General features: G+C 41.2%; 1 protein-coding gene across 1 annotated transcript; it reads right to left on the bottom strand.

Annotated features, from left to right (window-relative positions):
• LOC306740727 (phospholipid-transporting ATPase ID-like) lies at positions 1-20,257 on the bottom strand (the record flags this gene model as incomplete). Its single annotated transcript, XM_079222957.1, has 27 exons — positions 1-330; positions 1,340-1,470; positions 2,053-2,191; positions 2,291-2,536; positions 2,656-2,739; positions 4,009-4,232; positions 5,139-5,322; positions 5,693-5,828; positions 5,921-6,026; positions 6,580-6,691; positions 6,779-6,943; positions 7,097-7,212; positions 7,451-7,639; positions 8,125-8,290; positions 8,541-8,584; positions 8,915-9,123; positions 9,216-9,409; positions 10,092-10,180; positions 10,332-10,490; positions 10,775-10,857; positions 11,021-11,091; positions 11,612-11,684; positions 13,798-13,859; positions 16,180-16,278; positions 17,520-17,633; positions 19,733-19,791; positions 20,215-20,257. 27 exons carry the CDS (start codon positions 20,255-20,257, stop codon positions 1-3), a joined length of 3,627 nt encoding a protein of 1,208 aa, XP_079079083.1.
• Between the last annotated feature and the right edge of the window lie 3,458 nt (positions 20,258-23,715).

Raw genomic sequence — 23,715 nt, 5'->3', positions numbered from 1 at the left:
TCAGAGGGCCGAATCTCGGATGCTCCTGTACATCTGCAGCGACGTCACCTCCACATCCGCGACCTTGGCGTTCTGGGGCCGTCCCGTCGGGCTGTAGCCGGCCGATCGGCCCATGGGGCTGAAGCTGGTGGTGGTGCGACCCGCGTTGGCGAAACCCAAAGAGTGCGACAAGGCGGGACGCCGCAGGAAGCGGCCCGACGTCACCAGGTCCCCGTAGCCCTGCGCGTGCGAGAAGGCGTAGCCGGAGCGGCGGGAGCTGGTGCGGCGCATGCGGGGGTGGTGAGGTGGAGGAGGAGGTGTGGCTTTGGCCTGTCGCACCTTGAACATCACCTGAGAGTTTGGGCAGACAGTGACGTTATCAGTCATATTTACAATATTATTACTGTTATTATTATCGATATTACATCCACTGCTTGTATTACTATTATTATTATTATTAGTAGTAGTAGTTGTTATATTCATATGGTTATTATCATTCTATTATATCCACTGATTCTATCATTATAATACTAATAATTATTAATATTATCAGTAGTAAGTTATTATTTGTAGTAGTAATAGTTATATTAATGTTATTATATCCACTGCTTCTATAATTATTATCAGTAGTAGTTATATTGTTATTATTATTCTATTATATAAATTGCTGCTATTATTATAAGTAGTTATATTTATATTATTATTACCATTCTATTATATTCACTGTTAATATTATTAGTAGAAATAATCATATTTATATTATTATCACTGATACTATTACTTCCATTATTAATATTATTCTAATATACACACTATATATAAAAAGAATAATATGACTAATAATAATAATAACAGCAGTATTTATATTATTATTTCTATTGAATATTATTATAACATATATATTTGTATATATATATATATGTATATGTATATGTATATATATGTATATGTATAAATATGTATATATCATACATATTTTGACACTATTCTATTATTGCTCTTTGTCTTACTTGTATTTGGGGTTAATCCTGCTCTATGTTTTGGAACAACAGCTCCTATAATTTGGGGTTTTGAGGAACTAGAAGTATAACGTTGCCATGGAGTCATTGAGTTAGCTGTGGGCTGCAACTCCAGCGCATATTATTTCTTGCCTATTTTTCCATACATTTTGGCAAATTGGCAGCATTAAAAGTATGCAGAATGACCCATGAGCAGTCCTTGTTGCAGTGTACTCATGTCTGTACAGACAACTATCACTGCAGTACTTTGACACTGAAGACAAGTTAAACACAAGAAGATTCTCAGACAGGTGCAATAAAGAAAAAAACATCTTTCTCTCAGAGAGAAGTTCCATCGGCACCTTGTCGTTGATGGTGGGGCAGAGCTGAATAAACAGGAAGTGGTAGGTCACAACAGGAAGGACGCACAGGATGGAAGTGAGGAGGACCGTCAGCCAAATGTTGGGCTGGTTCAGAGAGTTTCGGGCTGTTCCTGCAAACACAAACAAGTTTGTATTTGTACGCTTTGTACGAGGTCTTCTCTTGACTTTTATAGTTTAACCTTCACCGTCACCACTGCAAACAAATAACTAACTGATGGACAAGATTAACAATAAATACAACTAAATATAATGTTGTGTCTTTGTAAAGGCAGTAGAATACAAAAGAGACACATATACACATATTTTCGATATAACTAGGTGGAGTTCACTCTTAGGGAAGAACTTCCTGAGCAAAAAGAAAAAGGAGATCACTTGGGTTGGATTTTGTTTGAACTTCTTCCAAATAATTTCCAAAACAACATCTAAATATCGACGTCAACATCAAAAAGATATAATGTTTTTCTACAAAATCCCCCTTTTTTTAATTCATCAAAACAAGCAAAACTTCAATGTTCAAATGTGTCTCGACACAAAGTAAACTAAACAAAGTTTTAATTAACATAAGGGAATGGAAACAAGAGCAAAGGGAACCGACCGCCCCAAGAACAAAACCACAAGGATAGCTGTAAACACAGCGTTTAAAAACGTGGAAACGCAGACTTCCCGGCGGAGTGCACGAGGTCACCGCTCACCTATGAAGGAGAAGGCTGACGGCAGCATGAGGAACATGCCGTTACTGTACATGGTGAACGTGACCGCGAAGTACATGACCAGGCTGCCCAGCACGAAGAAAGTGTTCACCGCCGTCCAGTAAGACATCTCCAACCCCAGCTGCAGACGCGGAGACAAACACAAACAAATGTGTGTGATTCTTCTTTTAACAGATTCAAAATCTGACAAAAACAGAAGCAAGAAAAAGGTCCCTCGTACCTGAATGGTGACGGCAAACAGCAGACACGTCTGCGTGAGGAGGGCGAAGGACTGGTAGTCGGCGACGTCCTTCCCGTCGTCCCTCACGGTGTCCTGCACGGCGGCGTAGGGGATGAAGAAGAGCACCAGGGAGCTGTAGCAGCTGTGGAGCGCACACTTGAAGAAGGTCTTCTTGCTGAAGTACAAGTTGAGTTGACCGGGAACGTAGAGCTGGGGATGCTGGAAGCTCCACACGTCGTTCACATCCTGACCAGCAGGGGGAGACAACGGCATCAAGACGTCTGTGTGTGTTTACGCTTCCTGTTCTGTGAGCCCTGCTCCTCGGCTCAAAGGAGGTCACGTAAAGGTTACAGTCGATGACTTACCTGATCAAACAGACTCATTCCCAGGACAGGAAGTGCCGTGTACACCAGATTGTAGAGCGTTATGAACCACTCGTCATACACCGTCTGAAACGCAAAGTCAAGAGTATTTTAAGAACTTCTGCTGCAAAGTCACAAATGACAGTTGCGGAAAAAGTACTCAGATATTTTACTGAGCTATAAGTACCAGTACAACAATATAAACATATTCCTTACAAAAAAGTCCAGCATTTCAAATCTCAGTGAAAAGATAAATACATTTTACCACTTCCACTCCAATCTTTTCTTCTTTTTTATCTCTTTTTATGCAATACATATTATTAAAAATTTAATTTGACATTACACATTGTACTTTTTAAACTACTTCATATACAGTTAGGTAGATAAGGTAGGTAAAAGGTCTTATGGGGTCATGAGATGATTAACAGGAGAGGAAAGAAGAACCACAATAAACTAGATATACATTTTTTGCCGTTATTAGTTTCTATATCAGATCATTTAACCTCTCTGAGCTAAAAAAGTTATTTAAATTACACCATCGGAGAAGTTTAGGCGGGAATAAGTAACTCCAGTTGCCATATGAATATAGTGGAATTAAAAAGTACAATATTTATCTCTGTGGAAGTATAAAGTTGAAGAAAATAGAAGTACAAGTACCACACAAGTGTGCTTAAATACAGTAGTTGAGTAAATGTACTTTTCCACAACTTTCTGAAACAATACAATTCTTTTTGGTAAAATTAATTTAGTATTTTCAACGAGTTTGTGGAACACAGATATGAAATACCAAACCTGGATATAATCATCAGTTTAACATAATTATATTCATGATGTCTAATCAATCTTCATCATTAATTAATCAAGTTATTAAAGTCTGTGTTACTTTATCCTCCTTTAATCCTTTTCCTTTATTACAGGATCAGTGTCAGCTGATTAGTTCTGCCTGCCCCCTTAACTTTGTTATCTTCATTTATTTAGCTTTGCATTTACAAGCTTTTCTTTTTCAGAATTCATATGCTCAATATTATCTTTTTGTATTATTTGGGGAGGACCACTGTATGCAAGTCTGGCCTTTTCAACCATGTTTATTTATATGTAATTTTTTTAAAGTACCATAAAAGTCAGCTTATAAGCCGCTACAACCTTCGGTCAGTGTCCCCGTTAGCTCCCCGCTGTAGCCAGCTAGTGCTCCTGCTAGCGCTCCTGCTAGCTCTCCGCTAGCTCCCCGACAACCACCAAAGGTAGCGGTAGCGGTATCCAATTCTAAGGCTGGAATCTTTGCATCTTTCTTTCCTCTAACCCTTTTCACAGTCCTTTCTTCTCCTCCCCTCCCTCCGTCGTACTTCCCTCTCTCACCTGCGCAGAGAAGCCGCAGAAGAAGGCGTACCAGAAGTGGACGAAGGTGAAGGTGAAGTTCTTGTAGAAGAAGTAGCGCAGGAACTTGCACATGCGCAGGTAGGACCAGCGGCCGTGCACCAGCAGGAGGCGCTGCAGGAAGCGGAACTGGGCGAAGGAGTAGTCGCTGGACAGCACGGCCTGCATGCCCTCCTGACCCGAGATGCCAACTCCTATGTGAGCCGCTGGGAGGAGGAGGAGGAGGAGGAGGATGAGGAGGAGGAGGAGGATAAAAGGGCATTTGAATTTCTTAAAATCCAACAACAGAGAGAATAAAAAGAAGTCTATCAAATATTTGCTGTTTGTGAAGAATATTTCAGTCACTTTGTTTCTGATTTCAGCAACAACAGAATATATCCTAATTGTAAGCTGCTTTAATCAATGTGTGGCCACTAGGGGGCAGAAACACACCAAAACAAGATGAGAGGCACTCACTGTGTCACCGGGTCATTTTAAATCATTATGCTGATATTTTAGCAACATCGTTCAGTGCCTTTCATTACGTAGGACTGGGCAATAATTCAATATGATTATTTATTATCTTTTAATGGAGTCATATCTAGATTAGATCATGCATCGAGACATCATGATACAAAAACATTGTATTATTATATTATATTAATAAGAATTAAGAATATTTGTTTTGTTTCTCTATAATTTCACTTTAAATAAGCTTCACCATGTAGTTATTTCAGATTATTTATTTATTGATTAGCAGAATTACCCCCAAAAATGCCACACTGTGATATATTTGGTTCTCGAGGTATTAATTCCCTGCATTGTGATGGAATATGGTATATCACCCAGCCCTATCTGCAAAGATTTTTCTTGAAAAATCGACTAAATAAAAAAACAATTGAGTGAAAATGACTATTCATATTTCCTAGAGTCCGCGGTGACGTCTTCCAACACTTCTTTTGTTTTGCTTTGTTACTTTAAAAAGAAAAAGCAGCAAATCCACACGTTTAAAAAGCTGAAAAGTGAATGTTTTCGTTGTAGCAGCACATCTTTAGCTGCAACATATCTGAACCCTCATGTGTATTTGATCTCTTCAGCTTCCGCATGGAGCTTCTCCGCCGCGGCGCCGATACCTTTGATCATGCTGACGTCGTTGGCTCCGTCTCCGATGGCCAGTGTGACCGCCTGCTTGTACTTCTTGACCAGCTCGACCACCTGAGCCTTCTGCAGAGGAGTGACCCTGCAGCAGATCACCGCCTTGCACATGCACGCCACCCTCAGGAACTCCAGCTCCATGCCGCGCTCCAGGGCGTACGCCTGAGGGAACAGGGAAGTGATGAGCGGCGGGAATCATGCGAGAGCGGAGAGTATGAACAGAGTCAGCAGCTGCAGATGTCCTCAAACACCTAAAGGAGGTTATGAACAAGATGGGAGCTTGGAAACTGCTCAGATTTAGAGATCAGATATGATCGTAAATAAAAGTAAATTTATATCCTTTTAAATGCATGCTATATGCAGAATATTTTCAAGGAGTGTCTTCATGGCTTTATCTTGCCATCAGACACTCCTTTTCATACGACTCCAGTTCAGAACAGCCAAACTATCCCTTTAATGAAGTAAAAGGCAACACACGTCCGATAGGACAGCCAGAGCATGCGTTGTGAGGAGGAAACCTCTCATGGCGTACCAGGCTGTCTCCGTTGATCACCAGGCCGTACTCTCCATTTACCACCTCGTCTGGGAGCACCTTCACACCTTTACCCAGAGTCCTCTCTGGCGGACACACAGAATCCCCCTCTGGCTTCATGGAGGTCAGTGCATTTCTAAAAAATACACAACAAAAATTGATGGATGCATGGAAACATTTCCCAACCAGCTGAGTTCCTCGTGTTCAGTCTCAACCTCAGTTCCTGACCTCAGTTCCTGTCTGACATCCTCCGGTGAATTTCCCGAGACCACGAAGACCTCGTTCATCTCCTCCCGCAGCAAGTTGCACGAGTACCCGATGTTTTCTGCAGTTTCTGCAACGCAAATACTCAACATCAGTAAGCAGTGAAGACGGTGATGTAAATGGGACCCAACGGAGAGAGACATCCCACGATGACTCTGCATGATGTGCGTTACAGGAACGAATCTTATGCTGATGTAATGGTGAACTTATTAGACTTATCGAGTTGTAAAAATCCCTCCCGGTTTACTGATTGACTTTCTGGTTCATCGTAGCTGTGTTTGCACAGTGCTCACCTGCATTTAACTGCATTATTGCAAACATCACTTTCTGTTTCACCCCCAAATAAAGAGGTTTGGATCATCGGGCCGTAAAACTGTTTGCTTGTGGTCTGATCCCCCAGACGCTCGTCTTTTCTCAGCAATTACTTTAGTGAAAACAACATCATGAACTCTAATTCAGACCCATATAATCATTCATTTAAATACAAAACAAGATTGAAAACTAGACACCTTTTCTTTTGAGCAATGATTGCTGGAGACTTATTTACGTGAAGAGAACTGAACGACTCCCCCGATCCAAAAGAGATGTAGAATACGTTGCAGATTACATTTGGAGTCGTGTACCTTGCTTGTCACCAGTCAAAACCCAAATTTTGATGTCGGCTTTGGACAGCTGCTCGATGGTCTGAGGGACTCCGTCTTGTAACTTGTCTTCTATGGCCGTTGCTCCGAGCAGCTGGACACAAACAGTCGGACACGCAAATACATATAAATCCAGTTTTTACAGCGGTCGACTGAAACCTGAGCTCTTTTATTCCCCCACCAGTAGATCCTTCTCTATCTCCTCGTACAGCTCGTCCAGCTTGCTCTCCCGGTCGTCCAGCGAGGTGCTGGCCTCATGGTGGCGCTGTTTCCACTGGTTGAAATACTCCTCATCCAGATCCTTGTAGGCCAGCGCCAGAGTCCGCAGACCCTCCCCTGCAAACTCCTGCACATGCACGTATTGATATGGATGAGCACTTCACACGGAGGTTCACACGCATAGAGGATGAACTGTGTCGTTCTAAACACACATGACAAAATAACCTACACACACACACACACATGCAGAGACAAACGCACACAGAGAACTATGACTGACGTTGAGGTGCTCCGTAGTGACGTTCATCAGCTTGCTGCAGGACCGATGCAGCCTCTCGTAGATGATCGTGTCTGCACCTTTACAGTAGAGAGAGAGCTTCCCCTCCGGACTCCTAACTGAGCACACACACACACACACACACACACACACACACACACACACACACACACACACACACACACACACACACACACACACACACACACACACACACAATATGGTTTGCAGCCGTTTGAGGCTGAAAGATGTGTTCTTTTCTCAGAAACAAGAAAAAACAGACCCAATAGGAACCTTTATTCTTATTATTCTTATTATATTATTCCCAATACTACATTATCAGAGTATATAGCATACCTATGACGGACATCCTCTTGCGGAAGTTGTTGAAATCCAGGATGGCCAGGAGTTCATAGCTGCGCTGCTGTCCCATTTCCACGATGGAGACGCTGTCTGGCGTACGCGAGTGGAAGACAAAACCAAAGTTTCTGGCCGCCGTTACCAGTGCGCCCTCATCCGGAGACTGGGCCTGGTAGGAGAGCTCCCCTGGAGGAGCAGAGAGGCGTCAGGTCTAAAAAGAGCATATCATCTACTGATGGGGACCGTTTGCACAAGCATATGATGTACATTTCTTCCACCCACGTTAGCGCTGGGCCGATAGAAACTTGAATATGGTGGTGACAAACATTATAGTACATTTTAAAATCTGGATTCATTAGGACCATGGCAGTTTCTCCTGCTGTTCATTTTCTGAAAGCTTTTCAGATCAATTCCTTGAAATGTATTAATTGTCAAGTTGACAAACCTTCTGTTCTAAAGTATATCAGTGGTATAAACATTATGTTTAATTTCAAATCACCCCCCATGGGACGAATAAAGGATGAACTCATTGCATCTGCGCTTCACTTAATTCATCTCATCTATGGTGATTAAACTGTATGGGGATCCTTGAGACGTTTCCTCCACCATGAGTGGCCCCTGGCCCTAAAAGGACCCCCTGCATTACTCCATAAACAACAACCCCCCCTCACCCTCTCTCTTCTCCTCGGCCATGACGGTGTGGCAGAGGGCCAGCAGTCTGAAGAAGGCGTGGACCTCTGGGTTCTCCAGCTTCACCGCCTCCACCAGCGCGTGGTCGTGGAACACGAAGCGGGGGTCAGCCAGCGAGTTGAAGGAGAAGTCCACCGTCTCTGTGTACTGGAGAGAGAGAGGGGGAGAGAGAGAGAGAGAGAGAGAGTGGAAGAAGGAGAGTAAGGGGAGGAGGAGGAAGATGTGTCATCAACCGAGTGAGATGCAGCCTCGTCTACAGGCCGTAACCCTCGTCACGCTCTTCAGTTATTTTTGATGACTAGAGGATGAAGTTGGACACAGAAAGCTGTCGAGTTCGTTAAAAACAAATCTCCTAATCTGCTGTTTATATTTGAAGGATCGTTGACGTCCAACTCACCTCAGTAACTTCTAGTCTTTGACCCGTGTAGTCGAACACGTCTCCTGAGAAGAAGAGAAAGTTACGTAACATACATGAACCAGTGATGGATATTATAGAAGAAACTCTTTTTACTGTTACATGCAATTGTTGATATTGTAGTTATATTACTTTACATATTATATTTTCCTTGTATTTTTCATTGTTGTTATAAATGAATTTAGCAATTATTAGTGTTTTTTTCATTTTTAATCTCCATTCTTTTTTCTACCATTTAAAGAATATAGGATAATTGTGCACTAAATAGAGCTTAATCTGACGTCCCTGAAGGGCCTTATTGAACCCGCCTTCTATGCAACAGGTACATTCACTGCATGTTGTGTCTGGAATCTTACCGTAGGATTTGCCGTTGATGGTGCACTTGTTGAAGTTCATGATGTTCTGCGTGAGCGTCCCCGTTTTGTCGCTGAAGATGTACTTGATCTGGCCGAGCTCCTCGTTCAGCGTGGTGGTGCGAGCCTCGGCGGGCGTGTCGTTGCGCGCGTAGTACATCTTCCTGTCCCAGTCGATGTAGAAGCTGTTGCCCAGACGAATGATCTCCACGCTGCCGAGAGACGCGGACACAGGAAATGTGAGAGGAAGCGGAACGGGAGTCTTTGCATTTCTGTGGCCGATACCTTTGTCTTTTTCTGTCACCTGACGTAGAGGGAGATGGGCACCACGGTGTTGAGGATGATGACGTAGGACCAGAACGTGAGGAAGGCGGAGAAGGGCGCGTCGTTCCCGTCTTGCCGCGGCAGGAACACCGTGAACTGAGAGCCCTCGTTCAGCTCCCAGAAGCAGTTCCCTATCGCCAGGATGGAGCACATGAAGGCCAGGAAGCCAAAGATCTGCACGTTTTGGATGGAGGTCAGAGGTCAAAGGGTCGTCCGTCACAAGGTTGAAGAAGGTACAGTTTGGAAACCAAAAGGAGGCAAAATATTCTTTCAGTTATTTATGTTTTCTGATGCACCTGAAATGTTGGAGGTAAATATATTTGTATAATTAAGTTATCTGATCTGTCCAGATAGATTTTCATTGAAGAAGTACAACTCTTCTGTGAACAACTTTTCACTTCTAATCCACAGACATTACATTATTATTATTATTATTATGATGAAATAATGTTGACTGTGCTCAAGGATCCCGAAGAATTAAAATCTTAAACTTGCTGTTATGTTACAGAAGCAGCGATGCAAAATCTTTATATCGTATGATTATCAATCATTTCTTGAGCTAAAACTATATTATTATGGTATGTAGTGTGGGACGTTCACTTGATGAAGTTATAGTGTCTCTCTGCTTTGAAAAACTATGTGTTGTAAGCATATAAGCATTTTTAAAAGCAGGATTGAGGATTATTTGAGCACTGAATGTATTTCAAGCCTTTTTTTGTTCATTTATCTGTGTTTTTATGTGATGAAACATTTTCACGCTGCCATCTTGTGCAGGACCTGCTTTTAACAGGGATTCATAATCTCAATGGGATTATCTTGACTAAATGAAAGTGGAATAAAGTATAACAGGACTCACACAAAGCACGAGGACATTCATCAGGCGGTCTATGCTGGTCCTCTTGAACGTGTTCTTCCCACAGTTCTGCATCAGCTTCGTCTCTGGACCTGCAAAAAGAAGAAGAAAGAAATCAGGAACAGAAACCAGCAAGTCGTCATCTTCGCTCGTATCTTCCTCTATTTGAAGTCAAATCAGACACTTTCAGTTGTATATATATATATTTATATATTCCATGTGAATATACGTGTCCTTCCCCACCTCCGAACAGCACCAGTCCAAAGCACCACTCGGTGTTCCTCAGGGTGCAGCCGCGCAGCAGGACCTTCTCGTTGTCCAGCGGGTATTTCTGGCCGGCGTAGGTCAGCGTTCCTGTGAAGCGGTCCAGGCGGTTGTTGGGGGGTTCGCAGCGTACCTCGCCTTGAGGGAGAGAGAGAGGAGCAGGGTTGAGTTATGAGCTATTAAAACATGTGTGCACACACAGTTTATCTGTTGCATGTTTGCATTGACTCACACAATGATGTAGCTGGGTCAGATGAGGAGATGGTTGTAGTACGCCTCTTAGAAAGGGTTCATTTAAATTAATTAAAGCCAAGTCACTGTGCAACTGCATCAGCTTCATTGGCTTTAAGTGTGTGTGTGTGTGTGTGTGTGTGTGTGTGTGTGTGTGTGTGTGTGTGTTTTTGTTGCTCGAGCGATCCTACCATTGAATTCTGCCAGTTTTTCGACATCCTCTCCCAGGTCTCCTGTCACAGTCAGGGCCTGTCTCACCTTCAGGTTAGTCTCTCTGAGGAAGAGGAGGATTTAAATTTAAGTCAGAAGGAAGAGAAAGTGGTTTGGAGGAGGAAGAGAAGAAGGAATAAATGACACAACTGAAAGACAATGAATCTGTTGGGTTAATTGTGTGTTAAAAAGCTCCCGTCGTGACGTGACTCTAGAAATAGACTGACCCGTCCAGTTCTGCCGTCTCGATGTACACCAGGTTGAGCGGTTCACTGCTGGAGAGCAACATGAGGTCGGCCTGCAAATACAGCACAGAGGGATCCATCACTGAAATCTGTTTGTATTTCTGATAAACAAAACATTGGTGCTCTTATTCATCAGGCTATTGGAGACGTGTGCGCCTGTCTTATGCAACAATGTAACCACATATTTAGACGACTGAATCTGTGAGACAAATGAAGCGAATTACAGCAAGAATAGCACGACATCTCCGATCTTTCAATGTTTCTGTCGAAGGAGGAGGTAATTGTGACTTTACACCAGTTAGAATCTGTGCTTTTATTGAGCTTTCTTTTGAAAAAGAAAAAAAAAGAAGTTGTCCAAACACTGAATATTGCAAACTGCCCAAAAAATGAATGTGGCAACATTTCAATTTCCAATGGTCTTTGTCAGGAAAACATGCTACTTTGCTTCCTTTGCACACACATACACTACACATGTAAACATTTTGCAATGACACAATAAAAGAAAAGAAAGAAACCTCACATGATATAATAAAACAATTAACCAAATGCTAAATCTAAAAGGAATTCACTCACAGTGACAAACTGGTTGTTTTCCAGCTTGATGATGTCTCCCACCTGGACGTCCATCCATTTCTCGCTGCGCAGTCTGAGAACAGGAAACGGGTTCGGTTCAATGTTTGGACTCAGGAGGTCAGAGAAAAGGTTTTTCTTTTCCCTTTTCTTGAAAGGACTGTCAGGAAGTAAACTGGCCATAAATAAGCAGTGAACACCAAGGTCATCCTAATATAAGTTCCCTTTCCCTTCACTGGTTGTTCCTGCTAGTGTCCTGCATTATCTGACCGTGTATCTGTCTGCCAACAATAGTTTAGAAAACTTGGCTTGAAGACAAATATCTAATGCTTTTCAGGGATTTACATTTCATGCGTCAGCACTTCAAAGTTGAGCAGAGGGCATCGTTTCCTTTCACCTCCCTCGAGTTTGTCAGTGCTTATAATGGAATGAATGAATAATTGCCATTTTGGCCAATTTTCCTCCTTTGTCCAGAAGCAATATACAATTCTTTCTCCAAAACATTATACACTTTAAGATTGAATGTATCATTTTTGTTCTTCATCTAAGTTGAAATTTCATGTCTGTAAATGTTTTTTAACCGTTGTATTATAAATACAAATATGTTGGGTTTTTGTACAGTTGGCAGCCAAATAACTAACTTAATAGTCACTATGAGGCTTGTGATGCTCATTTGTTTTCACATCTTAAGTAATTCATTATCGGAGTAATTGCAAAGATATTTAATACACTCAAATATAAGACATTTTAGATCAGGCACTTGCCACATCTTAGTTTGATCTCTTCTACAATTACATTGTACCCTCCATACCAAACCTAAATCAATATTCATTCAATGATGCATTTCTGATAACAATGCCCCCATTCACAATTTTTGCTGGAAGAAAAATCAGCTTCATTCAATCTTTGAAACTTAAATTGTTTTCACCATTTTCAATTGGAAAAAGAAAAGAAAAGTTACTCTAATAATGAATGTGGAACCAACAACATCTGTAGAGAACAAACAATGTTTGTGCTTCGGGTTCAACACATACTACATCAAGCATTCCTGACATATCTAACAAAAGCAAGGCATCAAGTCAACAGGAAGAAAACCGACTCCTCCTGCAGCTGCTTCCCGTGGAGCCGAGACATTAAACAGTGGCGTCCAGCAGCCAACAAGAGAAAACCCAGAAGCAAAGACCGACGCATACATGCAAATATGTATATCCAGTGCAGCGCACACATCTAAATATACAGTTACTTCATGTTGGGATCTGCATACCCACTGATGTCTAAGCTAATCAATAATGTTAAACATAATGTGTTGATCATATGCATCGTCCTCGTGTCATGTTCATACAGAAGTCAGTACTTGATAGATATTGAGGAGGTTATTGGCTCGGTATTGTTTCTGCATACAAACAAATTGAACATGATGGGGTTTTAAACCCTGATGCTGATATTTTATTTAATTCAATATCTCAAAATGTGTTTTTAGGCAACAAAAAAAGCCTGAAAAACCAATCATAACATACATTTAAATTAAACTAAACAAGTAATTCATGCAGCTTTTCTCCACCAAATTTAAATATATGGCCTTGCACCAGCCATGAGACATTTTAAAGAGAAAAAGGTGCACTTTTAATAAATAAATAAAATGTGTTTTGGTGCCTATTCCGTAATTTCTCAAGAGGGTGTGGTTGTGTTATGAAATGTGGATACTATGCATGTTTCAATACCACTTCTACCTTTGTATGACTTTCAATCTTTCTGTTTATGGACAAGCCCACAGGATACCTTTGGCCTTTTTTTTTCTTCTGTATTTTCCCCCATGTGTATGTATTCCTCGTGTGCTACATAACCTAAACTCTATCTACTGCCGCCAACAGGAAGCAGCTGCAGGATGGTGGGGAGTGCTTGTTTTGTTCCCCGTTTGACCTGAGGGCTGCCAGTCTAAATATAAGAGGTATGTTTGATTGGTGCATGGGCTCTAGTGGGCATGATCCAGCCTTGAGAGCTCACACAAGCAAACACTATAACTTTAATAAAGCCAAAGGGCACCCAGGAAGGTTCCCTGCGGAACACCAACCTGCACAGACAAGTTAGAAGACCCTGATGGTTCTGCACAATAAACAGGATGTAGCTGCCTGAAACTTTGGATATACGAGCCCAGGTGTATTTCCCATGATTCACTTGAACAAACTTACTTTCTGTCAATGAGGACTTGAACTTTTCTGTTGTTGACTTGATTGTCACTCCTATGTCGATTCTAGAAAATTACACACACACACACACAAAAACACACAGATAATGAAACAATGAGTCACAAAAGGTCACAAGGAACTCAACTTTACCAACAAATAACTGATTAGTTCTGACGGGAAATTCCCAGCGAACAAGTCGCGTTCTAATCTTTCACAGAGATACTGACGTGGGAGGAGATGTGATGTTGGACTTACAGTATCTAATGGGAACCTCCCACGAGAGAGATTCAGCTGTAATCGTTTGTCTGTTTCTGAAACCTCTACTTCCCTCCTTACCAATTACGAGTGTCCAGTCCGTCTGTCTCTTAGGTTTCTGATCACTATTCGTTTCTGTGAGTTACGCAACGCGCCCTTTTCGTAATCACCAACACGCCTTTCAAATGTGGGAAATGTTTCTTCACGGTTTTCTGATGCAATTTGAACGTCACCCTAACGAACGAGTTTACTGCTTCAACCTTGTAGTAGCTACTCAAGTACCTATTTTAACTCATTCAAAATTGAACAGGTCTGTATGGAAGCCCATTTCCCCCAAAAAATAAGATGAAAAATGTAGCTGTGATAATACAAAATAGCTGGTATATATGGTAAGTTATGAGATAGAAAATCAAAATGATGAGATAGTAAGTCATAATTATGAGATAGAAAATCAAAATGATGATAGTAAGTCATAATTATGAGATAGAAAATCTAAATGATGAGATAGTAAGTCTGCTTCAGTGGGGCTGGTTTCTTTCTTTTAACCTTTATTCTTTTAACTTTTTTTCTCATAATTTTGAGTTTCTATCTCATAATTTTTACAATCACAGCTACATTTTCATCTTATTTTTTTCTTTTACTGCCAGAAATGGGCTTCCATAACTAAAGAGCGATAGAAGCTTTGCTCAGAACAGAAGCTCCCAAACTTTTCTGTCCAGTGACGGATGTTAAACTATATAAAAAAAAGGTACAATAAGAAATAAGAACATTTACTGGTACTTCCAGTATGATATGTTGTGGGGTTTGTTTTTTTCCTTCTGTTATACTTTATGTTTTCAATTTTAGAATTTTTGTTTCCACCCTAATTTATGTTGCCGACAATTACACGTTCCCAACTGTTTTGCCTTGTGATCCTTGAGAAATCTCTGTGTAGTATTAATGTTGTTTTCTACTTTCCTCTTCTGTTAATCATCTCAAAGTTATCTTTCTCGGGGTAACCAACCACTTTGGGAGCCACTGAATCAGATGATTATTGTTGTCTAACCGTGAACCTCATGGAAAATGAGGCTCGATCCAAATTCAACGCGGGCGACGGCTATTTCAGCACCTGTTGTGCAAACGTTGTCATACACGGTCAGTCTGGAGTTCCTGTGTACCTGATCAACTCCCAAAGGTAATGACTTCACTCAAGGAACAGATGGGTACCGGTGCAGAGGGGGAGGAGCATTTAGGATCGTCACCTCTGCAGGACAAAAGGACTCTTGTTCTCCCCAGTCAGCTAATGTTTAACTCATGGCAACTTTTATTTTCTCTTGGTGGTTTGGCATTATGTTATTGGATGACACACACACACACACACACACACACGCACACACACACACACACACACACACACACACACACACACACACACACACACACACACACACACACACAAATAATCAACTTCCCAGTGAACTTGCACTGTTGGTCAGCTGTGATCAGGAGGGGAGCTTTTGTTATTTCTTCATCAGTCTTGACTCCCATGTGATATAATTTTTCTTGCTCACTAAAGAAGAACTGCACATGAAGCCGTTCGTTGAATGCAGTGTGTTGCTTTTTAAATGATATTTGCCAAAACACATCTTCAAATAATCTAAACGAAACGGCAGCCTGAAGTTAAGATGTGCTTGAATCAGAAGTTGATCAAACAGTTAATATGACATACAGGCAGACTGATCACAGGGGTGAAGAGTATTCATGTGTGAAGTGTTTTATACATGTGACTGCTGATACTAATGAAACGGGTTTTCCCCAGTCGGGGAGTAAATGTTGATTATCAGCTACATGAGATAAGTAAATACACATCATAAAGGGCGTTCACTTCAGTTTCAATAGAAATCCCTCCCTGATCAGCTGACGTGTCATCCTTACTTACTTCTCAGACGACGGACAGTCACTTTGAAGGCAGACAATTTCAAGATTTTATCACACATTTCATGAATTGGGCCAATTGCCTGAGCGATCTGGCTCGCTGTCTTGCAGGCTGAGCAGTTCAAAGGCCCTGTTTTGATGTTATTTTTTAGCCATATATATGGCTAAAAGTGGTTGAAAAAAAGTGGTTGAATTTGTTGAAGGTGAAATGCTTACGAGGTCGTCGGTGGCATCTTTAGCAGCCGTGACCGTCAGCACGAGAACCAGCGGGACGACGGTGGTGAACCAGGACAGAGAGGAGATCTGAGGAATCACCTGAAGGACACAGACAGAAAACTGTCTTCAGTTCACTTTGGTTTTATTGTATATTGGCATTATGATAGCGAGTGAAAGGTGAGACAAAAAACAAAGGACAAACAATTAAAAACAAAGAGAATCAGCAAACGATTAACGTGATGCACAAATAAAAAGACAAGTTCATACTTCATACAACTGTTGTTTCAAAACAAAGTGGGAAAGATTGCAAATATGTAGATTGCAAATAAAACAAAACATACGAAATTTAAATTGTCATTAATGTGCAAAAAGGGTGCCAAACAATAACGAATGTGCAGCCAGAAATGTAAACAGGTTAACGGTGTCATAAAAATAACTGGTGAAGAGTGAGGTGCAATTAAAAATATAAAAAGGTACACATTTTTATAGATGTTAATAATAATATGTGCTGACAATTCGTACGGTTGCATCCTGTTTCGTTTTTGATTGCTTCCAGATTTCTATGAAATTAGTTTGAACATGTGTCAATGAGAAGCTGATCAGTTTTTAGGTTTTTGAATCCAAGAACGGTTTCTAGTAGTTTCCTGTTGTTTTTGTTAAATGTGTGATAAAGACCTTCTGAAGACCAGAGAGATTCTGATGCATGAAAGGTATCATTTCATTTTAGGCCGCTGTCTGTTCCCTCTGTGGTGCAACGCAACCGCTCGGCGCTCGGTGAGGCAACTTCCCGTCCTGGATGTCCCACTTCCTTAATCTCACTGCACGTGATTCACACACATCCTGTTTGGTCAACGCGCTGCGAAGAACAGCAGTCGGTCGGTGCAGACTGTGTGGGTTCTGTTAGAAATACTTTATTTTCACTGCGATTAAAAAAAGATGATCTGTATGGTTTTTAATTGCAAGGAAACTTATATGTGTTTACCTTACGCATAGTGAATACATTTATTTTTGGTACTTTAAGTATATTTGATGATAACACTTTTGTGCTTTTACTCAACAAACCTTTTTTAAACGCAGGACAATACAGAGTATTTTTACACTGTAGTATTGTAAAGTAAAATATCTGAATACTTCTTCCACCACTGTCTCACAGTCAGTAACATTAGCAGAGACTAAGTTACTGTAAAATCCAACATTACATTAGTGGGCCACACTACAACAAGACTAATCTGCATGTCATTGTTTGAGACATATCCAATATTTCACATAAGATTTGCTGGACAGTTGGATGGCAGCCTGTATGTTGTTCCTGCACGTGTGTGTGCGTTTGTTTCCCTCACCTGGAGAACCAGCAGAAACAGGAAGTAAGCGTTAGCGATCCTCTGGAACTGCTCAAACAGGTTCAGAGGCAGGAAGGTGAAGGGGTTGTACTTGGAGGTCTTGATGGCGTTCGTCTGGAAGAGCAAAAAAGAGAGGGAGAATAAAGTTGTATCATATACTTATCGACCCTTAACGAGACAATTCCCACTTTATGTTTCATTGAGAACTCAAAGGCTGTTATTGGATCTTCTGTTATGACTCAAATGAGGTTCCTGGTTTCTCGAGGGGATACGGTTAACGTGCTGAAAACAATTAGTCCGTTAGAAACTGCAGTCAAACGACCTTCGAAACAGGAAATACAAATTCTCCATCACGAGGTTGGGCAGAAAATGTACAAAAAAACAAGCAGATAAAACACAATAACCGGGTTGCTGCTGGGGCCACAAACAGACAACCACTGTGGAAAATACACATACTGGAACTATATGTTCGTGCAGATTGTGTCGTTCTGTGGACAGACTCCATAAAACCGATATCATGGAAATGGCATGGTGGGTAATCACTTTCAGGGCTTGAACAAATATTTGCCTTCGTTTGTGTTCCTTTGGTTAGTGAAAGGGCAACATGTCACGTGTGTGTGGGTGTCGACGTTAACAGACAGACAGTTCACACTAAAACTATTACTCACTGAGAACATTATCAAATCAACAAGATTAAAACAACCTTCAGAAGGTTTTTCCTCTCAGGAGGAAACACTAACGCTACTTGATGGTGGAAAACAAACTAAATATTGCTAATGTCGTGGGGAGGAAAAGCTAAATGAAAGGTGAGAAAGTGTCAATAACGATACACGTGTGTTCTGTGTGATTAAACAAACTGATACATTTTGGAGGCTGTTGTTTTGGTGGCGCTGTCATTGAGTTACACTGAGAAAGGTCACTTATCTTTAGCCTAACCTCACCAATATTAACACAGTCAGTCAGTCAGTCGTTTAAGTACTCTGTTTCTTATTTATACACATTTTGTGGCGATCATATGATGATTCTGGCCCCTAGTGTGCGAGTAAAAGCGGTCTGACGGAAGCCGTGCAGAAAATTTCTTGGAAGTACCATTTCCTAGAAATACTTCTCGGGGTCGATGAAAGGTCAAACTACAAATGTTGAAGTGAACCAGAGGTTCCTTTGAGACCAAAACCAAAGCAGAGGGCAGATTAGGGATCCTCAGACAATTCAAAGTGTGAGAAATATTTGTGTTATAGCTATATTTCATGAAAGATGTGGGACTTTATGAGAGTCTAATCTGGTGGGAGGAATTTTCTCTGTGCCAGGTGGATCTTATCAGGAGGCTGACAGCTCTTAACCGGCCGGACGGTGACTCCCATGTGAGTTTATCACTCCATCTCTCCAGTAACAACAACACCTCCCACAGACTATACATGTTTGAATTCACAAGGAGGGGGACATGCGTCTACAACCATATTGGTATTTTACACTAGGTTTATCCCTGCGGAGTTGTATGCAGAATGGTTTTAACAAATTAAAAATGGAAATGGAAAAAAGGCCCTAATTTTTGCGTTTTCTATTTTCCTTTCCGGGTTTCTCTTTTCCATTTTCTGTGTCTTTAAACGTGTGCCTACAATTTCAGTATATATATTTTTATATATATATATAAATACTTAAATATATGAGTCTATGTATTTATTTGTGTGTATAAATATCCAACCTCTGCTCTGTTTTATTATGAATGAAGTGTTTCCTCATTTACTTATCTTTATTGTTTTAGGAATCGGTTTTGAAACGTGATATGCAGACATTGAACTCTCAGAAGCGTGACCTCCGACACGCCTCATGGGCCTAATGTCACCCTTTAGGGACTAATCAGAAAACACAAAAAAAATACCTCTTAGTTATCCATGCATTCATGCATCTTAAGAACCTAATAGAGTTTTGACCTTGACTGCAGCAACACAGAGAACAAACCGAGGAGAATTAATGCACCCAGAAGCCGCCTCAACTCTTTGTCTCTGGCTCTCCAGATAACGGACAGACACTCGAGCCCCGGAGGAGAGTTTCTCTCCTAAATATTTGCACTGACTGATATGATAGGTGCTCGCAAACTCGTTTCGTCTGCAGGTAAGTATGCTGCATCCGCTGTGCATCCCCTTTCTCTATGTCAGACGTTCTGTAGAGCTCAAAGGAACCTCACATCCACGAAGAGTCCCCCAACAACTTACTGCGTATTTAAAGGAGAGGTTGTACTCGCGGTCGTTGGCGCGGAGTTTCCTCTCCAGCTCTGGTTTGAAAAGACAAGAGAGAAATTATTGTTATTGATTTACAAGTGAATTTAAAATGTACAATTTACAGATAAACATCTGTAAATAGGTTGAATTTTTTTTTTCCATACAAATTAATAATAAAAAGATGTTCCAAAGCTTTCGATCATATCGCATGACCTTCCTCAGCAGATGGAGTTGCCAATTTCCCCTTTTTCAGAGCACTTTATTCAAAAACTTTAATACTAAAACTTGATAAAATAATTAAAATCCCAAAACATCAGATGCATTGTAATGACAACTGGGAGTTCATATAATAGGATAGAAAGCTCTGGAACAGCTGCAGAAGGGACATTCCCATTTTTTTGTCAACTGCCGTCTTCAAGGTCAAGAATGAAGCGCGATCCTTCACGATGAGTAAAATCCATCTGCTGCAGGCTCACCTCTCTCTTTCTTCCTGACACACTCCACGCCAAAGAACGACATCTTCTCTTCCTCTTCCTCCTGCTATCTATCCACCATAGCGGTCTGTGAAGAAGAGACAGCTGTTACATTGAGTATCCAAATATCTCCATCACCTGGATAAACACACACACACACACACACACACACACACACACACACACACGTCAAACATCGGCCTTCTCCTGGAAACTGTGGAGTTTAATCATCATTGCTGTTAAAGTGAGAAGGACTTAATGCCCGCCAGCTGCCATCAGGATACTTTCCGTAATGTGCCCTATGAGGTCATCGTTACGCAGCCGTATGGCTTTTTAAACGAAGGTTAAAGCAGGTTTGAGGTTCCTTCTAAAAATACATTTTTATTTCTGACTGGAAAAGTGTTTGGGAGGAGTGGAGAAGATGTAAACATCCAAGTGGGAGACGTTTATTTTAAAAAGGTCCACCATGCGTTGAGAGAACTAATCACCAGAAAATGTTTACTGTTTTTTACCATTTATTATTTATATTACATGTTTTGATTTTTTACTATGTCTCTTGTGTGCACTTTGCTGCTGTAATTCCACAAACTTCCCCACTATGGAACTAATAACGGAATATCTAATCAAATCTAAAAACCCAGACATTTAATAATAATATAATAATAATAATATGGTAAAAACAAACAATAGAAGCAATGTACACAAGAGAGAGGACATAACAAGACATGTAAGCTAATCCTTTGCGATCTGCATGCGTGGGTTCAAATCCCATCCTCCAGGCAAGTTTATTTTAGTCAGCCATGTTTACATGTCAACAAGCGAGTCTTGCTTTTTGATTAATTCAATCATTAACAAAAACTCAACATTCCTATCTGGCGTCTTTTGTGAAGCTTTAAAGTTGTTATCATAAAATAAAAATGTCAAAAATAGATTGCTCTTATGGATCAATGTAGACTGCACTCAAAAATAAACTACCATAAGAAATATATATTTTTTAAAGAAATAAAGAAATACATGATCTCTTCCTCGTTGATGTATTGAAATTAAACTTATATATTAACTTATATATTTCATTCAACTACAGCTAACACTGAGTTTTTGTGTTACCTGCAACACATGATTGAATAAAGGGAAATAAAGCTATTAAATAAACATGTTTAAAAGAAAAGGAGGAGGGAAAGCCTCGTTTTAAGACTTGCGTCTGTTTACGTTCGCTCCAAAACATTTATCTGCCTTCACTTCCTCCTTTTCCAGCCAGAGGTTATTACTTCAGGTTTGCATCAGCCATCGAGCCTCTTAATGTTTTGTCCCCCCGTGTAGGGCAGAGTGACTCAGAGGGAGGCTCCAGACATCCACTCCTTCTGACAGCAGGAGTTTAAAACCAGGAGCCACCTCTGGTTCCCTCGTGCTGAAAAGTAACCGCTGTTATTTTAGTGGCTATTTTTTCCTTTTAATTTAGTGCAGATCCAACAATGATCAGTGGTTTAAATAGTGCTGTCAAAATACAAGTAATGGTTGTAGATAATAGGGTAGTCGGGTCTTTCTTTGTTTTCATCTGGTAAAAGAACTATCACTGCATTGTAAGTGATAGTTCTTGGTCCTTGGTGGACTCATGGCGTGGAGGATTCAAACTGCCAAGTGGCTCTGGGCTCCTCATGTTGGCCCCCGTTTATCCCACCCAGTTTCTGTGCATAGACACTGCTGCGTTCAAGTACTGGTCAAGCACACAGTATGTTGTTTTGCCCAGAGTGGGAGAGTACTACATCAGAGCTGCCAACTTTTCAAAAAACCTTGGAGTGAGATTTTGTTGGGGGTGACCAAAATGTTGCCGCGCACGCAGCCACACACGTTCGTGGCTCAAATATCAGGAAATTGGAATTAATTTGTCGTTGTACCCATGTTGTCCCCTGCATCCTGGTGGTTTGTGGGGCCCAAAGTCGTTGATAAGGGCGGCCTACTGGAGATGGACAACATTGGTTACAGTCTGTGAAGCAAAGACATAGCTGATGGTCCACCCCCAGGACATTTTGGTTTAAGTAGATGTTATTTCATGCATTCTAGTGGATTTTTGGGTGGTATGCTAAAGATGTAGCCTGGTACCAGCCGAACTTAGCCCCGCCCACAACATTTGAGGCCTGGAAGTTCGGTCTGGCACTGCTCCGTTCGGGAGAAATTATCCAAAATCAAAAATTGTTCGGACCAATCAAATTGTCAGGGCGGTTTTTATACGACGATGGACAGATGACAGTAACGTAATCAACCACGTCACCAAAGAGCGCTTGGGAACCACACGTCATTAACATACCTTAGTCCAGGGGTGGGCAATTCATTTTCCCAAGGGGCCACAGGAGAAATTTGGACCGTTGTGGAGGGCCGAACCAATAGTCTGAATTTAATTCAATTAACTCAATATGAATGTTATTACTTTATTAAAAAACTCTAAATTATATTGTTTTAAGCTGCTACTGGTAAGAATACATGTTACAATAAGGCTATGAAAATAAGTTAACAAAAATGTAAACCTTACCTTAAATATGTATGTTAAAGACCAGCAATTTATTAACTTCAAACAAAAGCAATAAGTGCTTTTGATGTTTTCCAGTTCAGTTTTTCTTACTCAGAGAGAAAAGTCCAGTCTGTTGCTTGAACAAGAGCATGAAGTCTGGTTGAATGAGGAGGAGATGAAGGACAGCTGACAGGTGTCAGAGAGAGAGGATCCGATCTGTTGAACTTCATCACTAGAATGTTTGTTCTCATGTAGGTAGATCCAAAGAGAACCAACATCTCCTGAGCAGCTTTCCTCATGTGAGGAAAGATCTCCTCTTTGAGAGAAGAATAGAAATCCAGAAGTGATCCTGACTTAAAGTGCTCTGCCATAGTGGATCAGACCGCAGGTCAGATCCGCGGCGGCTTTTCGCGATTAATTTTCAATCTGGAGGCGGAGACTGCAGCGCCGTTTGTGGCGTGCACCTTATTTATCTATTTTTAATTTTTGATTGACCTCACGCGGGCCAGACTGGGAGAGCCCGCGGGCCGTAAGATGCCCAGGTCTACCTTAGTCTCTGCTCCTCCTGAGTTTCTCCCGCGGTTGTGTCTGTTTGAAAGTCTTCTTCTGTTGCTAACTCCGGGACTCTTTGGGGTAAATAGGATGTCTATGCAGCGAATAGGTTTACAGATGCGCTCCTTAGCGCCATCTATCGTCGGGAGTTTGAAAAGGCACGAACGCGCCTCGGCCCAAAATCAGATTTTTTTTTTTTGCCGTAAGAAATTGTTTGTGTGGCGTGAGTGCGTGTGAAAACATGCAAAAGCGTGTGTCACACGGCGAAACCGTGAGAGTTGGTAGCCCTGACTACTTGGGTCTTGGTTTCCTTTGTGTCCAAGATGTTTCCTTTGTAATATTCACCATGTAAACACAAAATTCACAACTCTTAGGTTTCATGTTAACTAGTTTTTTGTGTGTTTTTCTTTCATTGTAGTGAGTGGCATCACTTTCTGCTGGTCAAC

Source organism: Taurulus bubalis (genome assembly GCF_910589615.1).
Source record: "Taurulus bubalis genome assembly, chromosome: 8".
NCBI lineage: Eukaryota > Metazoa > Chordata > Actinopteri > Perciformes > Cottidae > Taurulus > Taurulus bubalis.
This window is presented reverse-complemented; position numbering and strand designations above follow the sequence as displayed.